We start from the raw sequence: 15,534 nt of genomic DNA, 5'->3' as shown, positions 1-15,534 counted from the left end.
AAATAAGATATAAAACTTTTTATTTTTTTAATGAATACCCTTATTTTTTTTATTACTATCGGTTAGTTCTATACTTTGCTACTTTATTTATTTTAGCAAGTACAGGCTAACCACTAAATTACTTGTGAAAGATAATGCTTGTAACCTATAAAAAGGCCAGTAAAACTTTACTGGGATTTGAACCCAGATCTTTTCAGATGAAAGGCAAAAATATTGACAGTCTACCATGGGAGTTAGCAAACTGGCAATTTCTGTGGTGGTCTGCTTTGTACAAGATAGTGTTTCTTGCAGAAACGTGATACGCATTGAGAACCTGCTATAATTGGCAGCTTCATGAATTAAGTAATTGCAGCCGTGAGTAGCTAACATGCATTTCCCTCTAAATTTTTTTTTTCCGTTACTTATTTTTATCTTCAAGTTTTAATGTGAAATTATAATTAAACAATATTTTCATAGAAACTATTGAGTAGCAAATGAAATTAGCATGCCGTCAGGATATTTAAAATAAATAACAAATTTTAATTGTAGGACTTATGAAATAATGATGCAAATTTTTGTTATAAAGTTTTTTATTGTTTCTTTTTGGATCGATGAATAGTTGGCTCCATTAGTTATCAGCAATGAATGCCAAGGTTAAACATTTTGGTTATTATTTATATGATGATCATTAAAAATTAAATTATTATCAAAAAATTTGTTTCATAGTAACTTTGTAATGTGTAAAAAAAAGTCTGATATGATAAATTGAACATATTTTTTCATAATATCCAAGTGTTTTTACAATTCATATGGTTATTTTACATTAATATGCTATATATGTTGTATGGAAAACTTATTAAAATGTTGATAAATCTTCATGGGTTTATTTTGATTTTATTGCAAACTGAAAATGCCTAAAGTGTGAATTAAATATAAAGTTATAGGTGGTTGTTTTATTATTTTAAGTAGTATTATTTTTTGTTAAACTATATTAAATTATGTTAAATTATACTATATACTATATATTATATATTATACTATATACTATATATTATTATGTTAAATTATTTTTTGTTAACTAATAATTAATTTTTTTGTGATTAGTAAACATTTTCTTTTATGTTAAAAGTTTAATGAATATTATAAACATCATTCGATGTTGCTTTTTAACTTGATCGGTGTATAAAATCTAAAGTATCTGCTTTAACACCTCTGTAGTTGAATGGTAGCATCTCAGCCTTTCATCTAGAAGATCCTGGGTACAAATGCTATAAAGACTAGGCATTTTTATGAGCTACAAAATTTCCATATCATATTTCTCTGTACAAATTTGGTTTGAGCTATGGATTTTTATTTTTAGTTCTATTATACAGACATTTCCATACAAGTTACTGTGTATTTTTAAATATACATTTTTTCATATTTTTTATATATTTAACTACAACTATGTATTACATTTGGTTTAACATAATTTGCTACCTAAATAAAAGCTTCTTATGTTAAATTTGCTTCCTTTTTAATTTTGTTATTTTTTTTTATACATTCATATTTTTCCCACGTCACAGTCTGGATTTTTGTGTTGTTTCATTATACTGCTTTTTGTTATTGTTGTATGATGTCAAGTTTTTGAGCATCATAAGTTCATATCATCCATGTTATCTATTAATTGGTATCTTGTATTTATTATTTTTATGACACTCTCTCATCTGTGGTTTTTTCTTAAAAAATCTTTTTTTATAAAATAGTTATTTTTAACTGTTGTACTGATAAATAATACTTTCTCACATGAATCCATATACAGTTACTCATAACTGTAATTATGTTAGCAATGTGGAGTTTCCATTTAAATTAAATTGCATCAAATACTTACATCCTGTTAATTTCTGCAGTATTATATAAATTATTATCATTTTTATTATTAATACTCCTATCATGTTGTTTTATTTCAGTGTTCTGTACCATATTTTGATGTTTTTCTTTACCTTCTGACATCGCATAAAATACATTAATTATTATTATTATTAAAATAAATAAAAAAAACTCTAAAACCACAGACTGTTGTATGAGATGTATTATACATACTGTATCGATAACAATAAGATTTCCTGTTGAGACATTGCCTTGTATCTTAACCTAAAATCACATCATTTATATTTACTTACTTTTGCATACTTTGAACAAAAACTTCATTCTGTTTATATATTAATGTATTGTGGAGCAACAATTATCCAAATATTAGTTACTTGAAAGCTTTGTAGGATATTTTAATTATTATCTTGCGGCAAAGACGATGCGTAATAGTAATTCATAATTCTGATGTGTAGGAGCATGTGCAATTCATAATTTGATGTATAGAAGCATGTGGGATTTGTTATCAGGTAAAGATATTTTAGACTTAAAAAGAAAAATCCATGATATTTTCCAAAATGATTTTTAAAAATGTATTGTGTGTAATATTATAAAATTATTCTTATTACGAGACATAATTGGCTTCTGCTTAGAAGGTTATGAAAAGATAATTATTGGTTTAACCTGTACTAATATACTTAGTCTGCATTCCACACTCTAAAATATAGTACATATATATATATATATGTTTATTATTTTAAAAGGAATTCTTTTAATAACCATACTCCTCTGTACCAATACAAATTAATTTATATTTAATAGGTCAACCCCAATTACAGAATAATTGAAATAGGATTACTTAGGTTATTCCATTACATAAGCAGAAGCGCTTTCATGAACTTGATTCACATCATCAGCTGAATTATATTTATATATATATATATATTTCAAAAAACATCATAAGCCTGCAATCCATGAAATCATACCACTTATTCACTTATAATTTTATGTTAAAAATATTTTAACATAAAATATTTGTTATACTTAAATTTTATTAAAAATGTTAAATTTAATTTAAACATTATCGTACTTGATAAGCTTATACAACAATTTAAAACTTTTATTTAAATTAAAAATTTTAAATTATAATCAAAACAAGATGTAAAAAAAAATTTTTTTTAATTATAAAGATTAATTAATTAAATAAAATGTAAATTTTTTTTTACATATGTGAATAATATGATGTCAATATAAACAAATACATTAAGATAAATTAATTATTAATAAATTTTTGTATTAATAAATATAAATTTTTTATTAATAAATTATTATAAATTAATAATATAAACAAATAAAATTAAAACTTTTAAAGTAAAAACAAAAATTTAAGTGAATTAAAATTATGTGCTAGCCATTTCACTGAATTTACTCTAATAACCATATTGAAAGATCAATTACTCACCACTGTCATAAAAACAGATAGTGGTGTACTGCCTTTGTAATACCGTCATCCTCGTATACTGTCTGAAGGTTGATCATATTAAATTTATTACGTTTATATATATATATAACACCTTTCTAAAATGTCAAAACCCTTATTCCTATCCCTATCACATTTTTTAATTAATAATTTTTTTTGTAAGTTCTGAATATCTGATATTGTGTGCTTATTTTTAATCAAATGAACTGATACATTTGAAAAACCCAGTTTACGTTTTCTATAACTTCTAAAATTTTCCAAGAATTTGGTTTTAAAAGATCTAGAGTGGTCTTAGCAATATAAATATGGTAAGCCTAAGCCACAGTAATGTGTAAGTATTTTTTTCTCTTTATTATGTAATTATTTCATTTGATTCTTATTTAGCTGAGCCAGGTAATAACAATTTTTTGAAATCAATATAAGTGAAAAAGTTTGAAATTTATTAAAAGATTCAAATATTATTACAGTATAATATTTAAAAGTAAAGACTAATGATCAGCAATCTGATAGTTGAGTCTTATAATGGATTATATATTGAAAGAGCTTTTAATAAAAGCGTTGTCTATGCACTATTCATCAAAATTACTTATGATTCAAGTACTTTTATTAAAATAAGGTTCAAATCCTAATTCATAAAACTTATTTTAAGAGATTCAACACTCTCAAAATTATTTTTGTTTATATCAGTATTGAAATCACTTAATATTATATATTGTTCGGGATTAGCCCAGACAGTACTGGTTTTTTAGTGTTGTCTGGGGTTGCAAAAATGTCTGGGGTTTGAGAATTTTATGACTGGTAAGGAATTTTTTTTATTTTAGACCTACATATTTGACATCGCGTTTTTAAACATTCTGTTGCGACGGTGCATCTCTCAGCTGACCTTGGAACAAGCACAGATGTTGATTTTGATGGAGGCATGGTTACTAGTTTTGCCATAACTTATTACTTATTCATTTGGTAACACAACAGGGGCAATGTGTTTATGTTGGTTTTGTGGGTAAAGTAACTTGTATACACATTTTTGATTATTTTATCTGTATTTGTTTTTTGTCTCAAAGCAATGGGCAAAAGAAAATGTGTATTTAATGTTAACCTGGAAAGGGAATACAAATTTTTGAAATTGTGTAATGACAGTAACAATGAACGTGTTTATTGCACACTATGTACTGGGGAATTTTCTGTAGTACATAAAGGAAAGGGTGAAATTGAAGACCACGTGAAAAAAATTAAACATAGAAGTGCTATTAATGCTAGTGTTTCAGCAAACATAAGAGATTTTTTTAAAGCCAAAGATGGGAATAACAGTAACAGTTGTCTGGAGTGTGCTGCTAAAGAAGCTACATTTTCATACCACACTGCAAAAAACACAAACTCAGTTTCTGTTCCGTTCCATGTTGAGCCGGTTGGTGCTGCACTCTAGCAGCTACTAGCGCTGGCCGGCGAGTTAATTTAATATGACTATTCTATGTTGGAATCTCGCTCAGTGCAGTCGCATTATTCATTTCGTCCAGATGGACAATTAACTTAGTTATATTCTAAGTTAGAATTCTGTCCAGTACGGACATGTTTTTTAGTTTCAGTCTGGATGGACTCTTAGGCTTAGTGTTACTTGATAAATTTATGTGTAAATCGAAATTAAACACAACGATTCATCAAGAACAACAAGGCGTTGTTTTATTTTATCATCTAACACAAAAAATTACAGTCCTCACTGGCTCTAAACTCTACCATATTTCTTTATGGTCCTCTGGGCCGGATAGTTTAAGTCGACGGATATACCAGTTTCAAAACATCAGACTGCACATCCAAACTTGTTAAAAAGTTATATGACCCAAAATTTTCATCTGCTAGAACAAAAACAGAGGCAATTATTGTTAACATTATTTCCCCATTTATATTTGATAATGTGCTGCATTCTTTGGAAAACATTAATTATGTAACAATGAATAGTTCAAACAGAAGTGAAGTAAAACTTGTTCCGATTGTTGTAAGATATTTCAGTCTGGTGGAGGGAATTCAAGTTAAACTTTTAAATTTTGATGAAGTTCAGGTGAAACTGCTCAAATTTTGACTCAGCAACTTTTGCAGTGTGTGAAAAAATACAAACTTGAAGAAAAGTTGGTTTGTTATACTGCTGATAACACTAACAGTAATTTTGGTGGTGTGAAGAGAAAGGGGAATGAAAATGTGTTCAGAAAAGATCAAAGTGATTTAGATAGACCTATTTTAGGAATTTATTGTTCAGCCCACATAGTACACAATTCAATACAAACAACATGTGATTCTCTACCCCTGGACATAAAAGTTATTGTTATAAAAATTTATAAATATTTTCGCATATAAACAGTAAGAGTAACGAAACTTAGAGAGTTTTGTGAATTTGTGGAAACAGATTACAGAAAAGTATTATTTCATAGCAGCACAAGGTTCCTTAGTTTGTTACCTGCAATAGAAAGAATTCTTTCCATTTTTGATAGCCTAAAATCATACTTCTTATCTTGTGACAAATGCCCAAAATTGTTTGGTTTTTTCAAAATCTAGAAAGTGAACTGTTTTTGAAATGTTTATATGTTACTCTACAGTTATTTAATAATGTAGTTCTGAAATTGGAAGCTAATTCTATCACAGCAACAGAAGCATTTCAGACTTATTCTGAATTAATTTGTCAACTTCAGGAAAGAAAAACCCACAAATTTATACCTTCTTCTGCCAAAGAGTTGCTATACACTCTAAAAGAAAATAATGATGTTCAGGAACAAAAATTCCTCTCAAGCGTTGGCAATTTTTATAATTCTAGTATCCAATACTTAGAGTTGTGGAGAACCAGTTTTGATAAAGTTATTAAGTTGCAGTGGATAAATTTACAAATGTAAATTGCCTGGTCTGATTTAGAAGACAGTGCACAAGTTGTTACTCAAATTATAAAAGATTCCAACATTCATTGTTGAACCAGGTTATTCAAAACCCAAGGGTAGGTTTTGGTTCACGTTCTGAAAAAGTACCAGATACTATTGAAGAGAAGTGGAAAGTAATTTTTAAGGTGTTTCAAAAGACTGACATTTCATGTTGCAATATTTCTAAAACGGTTGAGTTTGCGATGTCTTTGCCTGGGACATCTGCTCCAGTTGAGAGTTTTTTCAATCACGGGGAACATTTGGTCTGTAGAAAGGGGTAGACTTTCACTTACTGTTAAACATCTGCTAAATGTTAAAATTAATTCAGAACTTTCTTGTTGTGAATTTCATGATGTAATTAAAACAAACAAACCATTTCTGAAAAAAGTCATGTCTAATGAAAAATACAACTAAATAAATAAAGTTTAATGTTTCAGTAAACTGTTAAGACTTTCAAGTAATTTCAAAAATATGCCCTGGGTTAGACCCAAAAAATAATATGGTAAGCCTATATATATATATATATATAGGCTTACCTTTTTTATATTGCTAAGACCACTCTAGATCTTTTAAAACCAAATTCTTGGAACATTTTAGAAGTTATAAAAAAGGTAAACTGGGTTTTTCAAATGTATCAGATCATTTGATTAAAAATAAGCACACAATATCAGATATTCAGACAAACTTACAAAAATTAGAAATTAAAAAATGCGATATGGATAGGAATAAGGGTTTTGACATTTTAGAAAGTAATTACATTAATGAGTATTTATTATTTTTGTTTTTAAGTTTTAGTTTTAGGTTTTTTTAATTTTTTTATCTTTTTTATGTTAATTTTTGTATTTGTACATCTGACTGTGTACAGATGCCTTGGTATATCTCCCGAGTACTATGTTTGTATAAAAATAGCGTATGAAAATTAAATCTCAATTATTTATAGAGTTTTACTAAAGCATTTATTGTTTTATTGTTATGCAACCTTGTAAATTGCACTTAACTACAGTTTTTATATCTTCTTTTACTACATAATGTTTCTATTAATGGTTTCAACTTAATGTCTCTACGTGATGGTTGCTGATTCCAGGTTGATTTTTTGAATATCTGAAACTTAATCGATGCCAGTAATTAATAGTTTACTGTATTATCATTTTCCTAAAATAAAGTGGAACAAAGTTAAATAAAATTGATTTTGATAGCGGTACAAATTTAAGATAAAAGAAAAAATAGATAAAAAATTTGAGATTATATTTCAGAAGGAAGAGGAGTAGGTTTACAGGATTTACCTGAGAGTTGTTAAAATAATTGTTATTAGTGCAGTAGATTAAATCGACTAGAAGTAATTTTTTTTTCAATAATAAATAACTTAGATTTGACATCCTAGTTTTTTTGAATCTGAATTTGGTTGTAATAGAGTATCGAGGGATAATATTTTTTGTTCATAACTAACTTAAAGATTATTTTTAAGATTACAAAAAAAGATTGCATAGATAAAAACTTATTCTTTTTCTCTTATTTGTTAGCCAAGGCCTATAATTGAGTTATTATGCACCATTAATATATACACTGCTGCTTTATGATGCATTGGTTAAAATTCAGTTCAAAGTATTGTTGTTTATAACAATGTAAGACCTTTAATCTAGAAAGATTGGTTGACTGATCATTATTCTGGTTCCTATTGTTTTCATCAGTCTATTCTCAGTGTCTGTTATTTAACAATGTTGAAACTTAGTTTGTACAACACTTAACAACTTTTTTGCTATCTGATCCAACATTATATATTTTTGCTTATTTTTGTAATTTAGTTGTAGAGTTAAGTATATTTCCTGTAAAATTGAACCGATCAATAGACAGTACCAGTATTCATATTTAAGAAAGGGGACATAGAGAGTTAGTCGGTATTACAGGCTTTACAGCCTTATTGCATTTTTCAAAAAATATTAGAACTTATTAAAAAAAAGTCTGTAAAATTTATAGAAAAAGGAAATTATTTCAGCAAAAATCAATATGGATTCAGAGAAAAATTGATCTGGTATTTTTGCTGATATACAAAAAACTTCCAATGTAGTCGATCGATTTGTCTTTTCTTGGTGGATAAACTCTGGTCAGTGGGAATAAGAATTTAACTTTTAACTTGTTGAAATCTTATTTGTAGGGATGTCTTCAGACAGTCAAAGTTTAAAGTTAATGCTATTTTAATTGAAAATGAGTGTCCAGCAAGCTCTTAACCCAGGTCAATATTAATTTTAATATATGTAAATGATTTTTATTCTGGTAGATTACAAGGAAGTCTCACTTCATTAGCTGTATTAGCAGTTTATAGCTTAATTACGAAAGAAAAAGTTTTTGTGAAGTTGATAAAATGAAGGTAGAAGAAGATTTGGTCCAATTAAGATATTGGCTAAAATAATGGTATATCTCTAAACATTAAAAAGACTACTTGCATCATGTTTCTATTAATGATTATGCGTTAGAATTCACTAGTTAAATATTGTAGTCTTTCATTTACTGGGGTTATAGGTTCGAAATATATAATAATTGAAGTCAATTATTTTTAGTATTTGAATTTAGCTATTGCTAATTTATCTTGGAAAAATTAATAAGAAATGTAAAATTCTTAATAAGAAATGTAAAATCCGGGAAATTATATCGCTTGAAGAATTGTTGTAGTTTCAAAGTTTTGAAAATGTTATACTTAGTTCGTAAATGTATTGTCGAGTTAAAATTGAGATACAATATTGAATTTTAGGGAGGGGCTTATTTTAATAAAAAATCATCTTATTATCACTGGTCAAAAACATCTGATTAGGATAATTTTGAAAATGCTTGCTAGAATTCATTCTTTTCCACTTTTTGGAGAAATTTAATTGCTGCCATTGCAAAATTTATATTTTCATAAATTACTTGATTTATCTTTTTCTTTAGATGTGGTGAAAAAGAGAACACTCTTTATGTTTGTATTATTTTGTCACAAAATATCTCTTTAAGTTATTGGTAAATTAATACTAACTAAATCAAAACTTTAGTATTTTTATACGTATTATTTATAAATTGCATTTAAAATCTACTGAAAAATATGAAGGTGTATGGTAAATTAATTTTGTTTAAAAAATTTAAAGGATTGGTTTTTCAGCATAAAGTGGAAAGGTTTTTTTTGATTATAGTTGGATTTAGTTTTTTTTTTTAAATATATTATCAGTAAGTTATGTTATTTATTTTACTGTAGTTTATTATTCTGCAAAACATTAATTAATCTGTTTTGTATTATTTTAAGTAAATGTTCATTTTGTTAATAGCACCTTATTATATTGTTTTTGAAATTCTACAGATCTTATATTTCTCTTTTGTGTAATACCAAAATTATGATAGGTATTCTGCAGGCTCTTAGTTTTGGTGATACTGTCATGATAATTACTTAGATCTTTAATGTAATTATTGTTACATCATGAATCCCCCCCCTATGAATTACCCCCTCTATGAATCATGAGACCTTGTCGATGGGGAAGGGGGCTTGAGTGCTCAGTAATACAGGGTAGCTGGACGAAACGTGCAACCATATTGAGTGGTATCTGTTGAGAGCCACACTAAGGAATGATTCCTGATAAAGGCTGCAGCTCTTTCAGTAACTGTTAAGGGCGTTGGTCAAGAAGACGTTCACATCAACATCACTCAATCTTCTGAGTACTGCGCAGCTAAAACCAATGGAAAACTATAGCTGTTTTTTTCCAAGAAAATGTAGCTCTCTGCATTTTTATATACCAAAGGTGAAGGCTTCTTCCTTGGTAAAATAGTCTGCAGGTAAACTAGTTCCATGTTCGGATCTCCAGGTGCGACTGCTAAGGAAGGGTCACCAGAAAATTAAAAAAAAAAAACATTCTACGAATCGGAGCATGGAATGTCAGAAGTCTAAAAAAGGTTGGTAGGTTAGAAAAACAAGGAAGTGGATAGGTTAAATTTAGATGTATTAGGAATTAGCGAGGTTTGGTGGGAAGAGGAAAATGATTTTGGTCAGGTGATTTTAGAATAATTAATTCAGCGTCAAATAAAGGGCATGCAGGAATAGGATTCTTAATGAACAAGAAGCTAGGGAAGAGCGTAGAGTATTTCAAAAAGCATAACGATAGATCATTGTAATCAGGATAAAATCAAAACCTAAGCCGACAACAATTGTTAACATCTTATGCCTACAGTGCCTATGATGATGAGATAGAGTATGTATACAAAGAAATTGATGAAGCAATTAAACACATAAAAAGGAGATTAAAATTTAATAATAGTGGAGATTGGAATGCAAGCATCAGAAAAAGCAAGGAAGGAAATATTATGGGTGAATATGGGCTGGGCAAATGAAATGAAAGAGAGGACCGATGTATTGAGTTTTGCACAAAGCATAATTTAGTAATTGCCCATATCAAGTTTAAAAATCATAATAGAAGAATATACACATGGAAAAAGCCAGGCAATACTGCGAGGTATCAGATAGATTATATCATGTTTAAGCAGATTCAATTGATTTTGCAATCAACTCGACTGCAAAGCATATCCAGGAGCAGACATTGATAGCGACCATAAATTAGTGATAATGAAATGTAGATTGCGGTTTATAAACCTGAAGATACGGTATCAGATTAGTTGGTGGAATTTAGAGAAGCTTGAGGAAGAGGAGGTAAAGAAGATTTTTGAGAAGACATCGCAAGAGGTCTAAGTAAAAAAGATAAGATAGAAAATATAAAAGAAGAGTGGGACAATTTTAAAAAGGAAATTCTGAAATCAGCAGAAGCAAACTTAGAATGGTGGAACAAAGAGAACTGATAGAAAAACTTGGATATATTGCAACCGACCTGAATGAATGTAGAAAGTATAAGAATGCTAGTGATGAAGAAGGTAAAAGGAACTACTGACAGTTAAGAAATAGTATAAACAAGAAGTGCAAATTAGCAAGAGAAGAGTGGATTAAAGAAAATTGTTCAGAAGTGGAAACAGAAATTGGTAAAATAGGTGGACCAGCATTCAGGAAAGTTAAGGAAAATTTTTTTGATACGTAAATTAATATCTAATATAATAAGGTATTAAATAAAGATGGTACATTGATTTATAATACGAAAGAAAAGGTTGATAGGTGGGTGGAATATATTGAAGAGTTATACGGAGATAATTAATTAGAAACTGGTGTTATAGAGGAAGAAGAAGAGGATGAAAAAGGAGATAAAATACTGAGGTATTTAATAGAGCATTAAAGGATTTGAATGGCAGAAAGGCTCTTGGGATAGACAGGATACCTGCAGAAGTATTTAACAGTGCAGGTGAGGAAGCGATAGATTATACAAACTGGTGTGTAATATTTATGATAAAAACGGAAGTTCCAACAGATTGCAAAAAGAGTTTTATTGTCGTGATATCGAAGAAAACAGGAGCAGATAAATGTGAAGAATTCAGAACAGTTAGCTTAACTACTTATGCATCGAAAATTTTAACTAGAATTTTATACAGAAGAATTGAGAGGAGAGTGGAAGAAGTGTTAGGAGAAGACCAATTTGGTTTCAGGAAAAATGTAGGGACAAGGGAAGCAATTTTAATGCTCAGATTAATAGTAGAAGGAAGATTAAAGAAAAACAAACCAACATATATGACATTTATAGACTTAGAAAAGACTTAGATAATGTAGACTGGAATAAAATTTTCAACATATTAAAAAATGTAGGGTTCAAATATAGAGATAAAAGAAAAATTGCTAACATTTACAGGAATAAAACTGCAGCAGTAAAAATTGAAGAGCATAAGAAAGAAGCAGTACTAAAATAGAGAGTCGGACAAGTATGTTCCTTATCCCCGTTACGTTTTAATCTTTACATAGAAGTAGCTGTTAATTATGTTACAGAACAGTTTAGATCCAGACTAATAGAGCAAGGTGAAAGCTAAAGACACTACGATTTGCTGATGGTATAGTAATTATTGCGCAGAGTAAAATTGTTTCGTGAAGTCCTACGTAAGAACTACTGCGTGAAAATAAACAAGAACAAAATAAAAGTAATGAAATGTAGTAGAAATGAGGTAGATAGACCACTGAGTATAAAAGTAGGATGAGAAAAGACTGTGGAGGTAGAAGAATTTTGTTGTTTGGGAAGTAGAATTACTAAAGATGAACGAAGCAGGAGCTAAGTACCGAGTAAGTAAGCAGTAAGTAAAGTACCAAATAGCACAGGAAAAATGAGCTTTTAGTTCGAAATATAACTTACTTATATCAAAAATTAATTTAAACATCAGAAAAGATTTTTGAAAGTATATGTATTGAAATATATTGTATTCTTTTTCTTTATATTGTATTGAAATTTTGACGATTGGAGTATCTGAGAAAAAAAAGAGTAGAAGCTTTTGAAATGTGGTGCCATAAGAGAATGTTTGAAAAAAAAATATAGCTAAAAGAAGAGACAGCCTTATATGCCACATCTTAAGGCATCCTGGAATAGTTGCTTTCACATTTGAGGGACAGGTAGTTGGGAAAAATTGTGGAGGCAGGTAATATTTAGAATGTGTAAAGCAAATTGTTACGGATGTTGGATGTATACCAAAATGAAATGACTTGCACTAGATAGATAATCTTGGTGAGCTGCATCAAACCAGTCAAATGACTGAAAACAAAAAAAAAATTGTTTATTCCACAACCAGTAATTTAATATTCTTATTAGTGTTAAGATTATTCTTTTACATATATGAACTCCAAATTCAGATTATCACAGGTTGGTATTTTTCAGGATTTATGCCTATGAATATTTTTTTTACATTCTATAAAAATTGTTGATGTTAGGAAACAAATTTATTATTATTTATTTATAATGTAAAAATTACCCTTTTTTCTTTATTATAAACATCTGAAGTAAATAGAAAAGAGATGTATATTTATGTATGTATTTTGTTTATTTTTTTAATAGGTGTTATGCCGAAATATTACAGTTTTGTTCAAAGAGTATCACAAAGTTGAGACCAAATGAAGGCAGAGTTCTGGCCAGATGTTGGTGAGTGCTATTATCATCAGTGTGTTTTCATATAACTAATAAAAATAATTATGTAGTTGAAATAATTCTTTTGTTATGTATTTTTTATTGAATAATTGATCGTTTTAAGCTAATTTTGAAATTTTTTTTGTTTTAATTTGCATTATTAGACAAAAGATTCTATTTATTATTTTGAAATTTATTCTTATTTCATCAACCATACATAACTTAATCTGTTTTTCTATACTACTTCTATCATTACAGAAGCATTTATTGTATTGAGGAACAATTTTGTAATCCCTCTATATACCACAAAGTTGCTTATAAAACAGCCAATTCTCCTCTACTTTCTTTATCTTGTCATCATTGTCAATACAATGGACAGAAAAGAGCTTCTTAAAGTATAAAAGCAGATTCAAAGTCACTTGGCAGCGAATCTGATCTGTCTGTGCAATTTCCAGCCAAATATTGTGGTAATTGTTAGCTTCATACAACTTTTTTTTTAAGCAACTCCAGGTTGCTATTAAGCTTGCTGTATACTTTCTTCTGGATTGTACAGTGCAATTCTTTAAGGGTCTCATGGTAAGTGGTAGCAGTTATTAATATTTTTTGTAATAATTCAATAAACCTACTCCTTGTCTTTGTAAAAAAAACTTTCCGTATGATGTTGCAAATTGACCATGTCTGCTTGAATTTGTGTCTTTTTGTTATATTATATCTTTACGTTTCATGATTCTTATTTTAATTCTGGTCATGTGAGTCATGGCTCATCATTTAGACAGTGTAGCCTAAGAACTTAGCACCTTATTGTTATTAACTTCAAAACATTGTTAGACCACTCAGGTTTGTGCTCCTCAGAAATTTTTAGTAACTAGCATGATCTCAATTTCTTACAATTCTGACAGTCTCACAGAGAATGGTTCTTGAGATTTCAGGAAAGTTAATACTATGAATTGAATTATGAAACAATTTTCCCAAAAAATTTTGAATCTACTGCTTGAAACAGATAATCACTAATCATTTAATGGCTGCCCGGTTCTTTAGGCACCATGAACATTTTCACATCCTTAACTGATTGCCTTACCAATTTTCACACCATTCCATCATTATTGGAAACTGATTGTATACTTTATTTATCTGATGATGAATTTTCATGATTCCTTATTAAAAAAATTTACTATCACAATTTGAGGATTCTTTGAACTACTTCCACTTTTTAAACATAGAGTATGAGATGTAAACACAATTTTTTGTTTTCATAATCCCTTCAGTAATTTTCTTAAACACGAGAGAAGTCAACATGTAAGCTGCAAACTGTATTAATATTATTTTTTATAATAATTATAATAAAATATACCAGGCATATTCATCAAGTAAGGGCCGTCGACTTATATTTAAATATTAGCGGGTCTGAACACAGTTTCACGCATGCAGGGCCATCTATTGGCTATTTACAAAACCACTACAGTTGTTGTTTTGTTTTGATTCAGTAGTCGTTTGCCTGCCCGTGAATGCAGATTGCAATATCCATGACAATCATTTCTCCCGCCAGTTGTGAAATGCGCGCTGTGATTCAATTTTTGTGTGCAAAAGGATCTTCAGCTGCTGAAATTCATTGGCAGTTGTGCCTAGTGTATGGACCTACAGTAATTGTGAAGGAAAGGTTAGACAATAGTGTCGAGACTTTAAAAATGGGCACACAAATGTGCATGACGAAGAGCAGAGTGGCAGGCCCAGTATTTACACCAATGAAATCGTTGAACAAATGAACCAAAAACTGCGATTAATGATTAGTGCTCTGGCTGATGAATTTTCGCATGTTGGACGCACCTCTATCTACACGATTGTCACAGAAAAGCTTGGATATCATAAATTGTGTGCAAGGTAGGTACCAAAAATTATCACCGACCAACACAAAGAGCAAAGAATGTGCAGTTGACAAGCGTTTTTTGACTGCAATCAACAAGGTGGAGATGATTTGTTTTCTCACATTGTTACGGGTGACGAGATGTGGATATCGTACAGCAATACTGAATCTAAACAACAATCAATGCAATGGCACCATTCAAGTTGCCCAAAACTGAAAAAGTTTAAGCAATCTCCTTACTCGAGTTGAAAAATGTTAGCTTACTTTTTTTGGGACAAAGGGTGAGTTATTTTGGTTGATTTCATGGAACATGGATCAACATTTGCAGCTCACATGTACTGCGAAACGCTCATCAAACTGAAATGTGCGATCCAAAATCGATGACGCGGGAAACTGTCGTCCGGTGTAATCCTCCTTCACAACAACACACGTCCTTATACCGCTGCCTTAACCAAGAAGAAGATTCAGGATTTT

General features: G+C 29.3%; 1 protein-coding gene across 4 annotated transcripts in view; it reads left to right on the top strand.

The window, feature by feature from the left end:
- fbl (pantothenate kinase 3 fbl) overlaps window positions 1-15,534 on the top strand; it is a 171,368-nt gene that overhangs the window by 25,447 nt on the left and 130,387 nt on the right. For all 4 annotated transcript variants that reach the window (XM_075365509.1, XM_075365507.1, XM_075365508.1 and 1 more), the window contains one exon: window positions 13,131-13,214. In XM_075365509.1, the coding sequence (XP_075221624.1) occupies window positions 13,209-13,214 (6 nt within the window). In that variant the 5' untranslated portion in view covers window positions 13,131-13,208. The remainder of the gene's footprint in view (window positions 1-13,130; window positions 13,215-15,534) is intronic.

The sequence above is a fragment of the Lycorma delicatula genome, chromosome 5, assembly GCF_047948215.1.
Source record: "Lycorma delicatula isolate Av1 chromosome 5, ASM4794821v1, whole genome shotgun sequence".
Classification (NCBI taxonomy): Eukaryota; Metazoa; Arthropoda; class Insecta; order Hemiptera; family Fulgoridae; genus Lycorma; species Lycorma delicatula.
The sequence above is the reverse complement of the archived record's forward strand: the minus strand, read 5'-3'. Positions and strand labels throughout refer to the sequence as shown.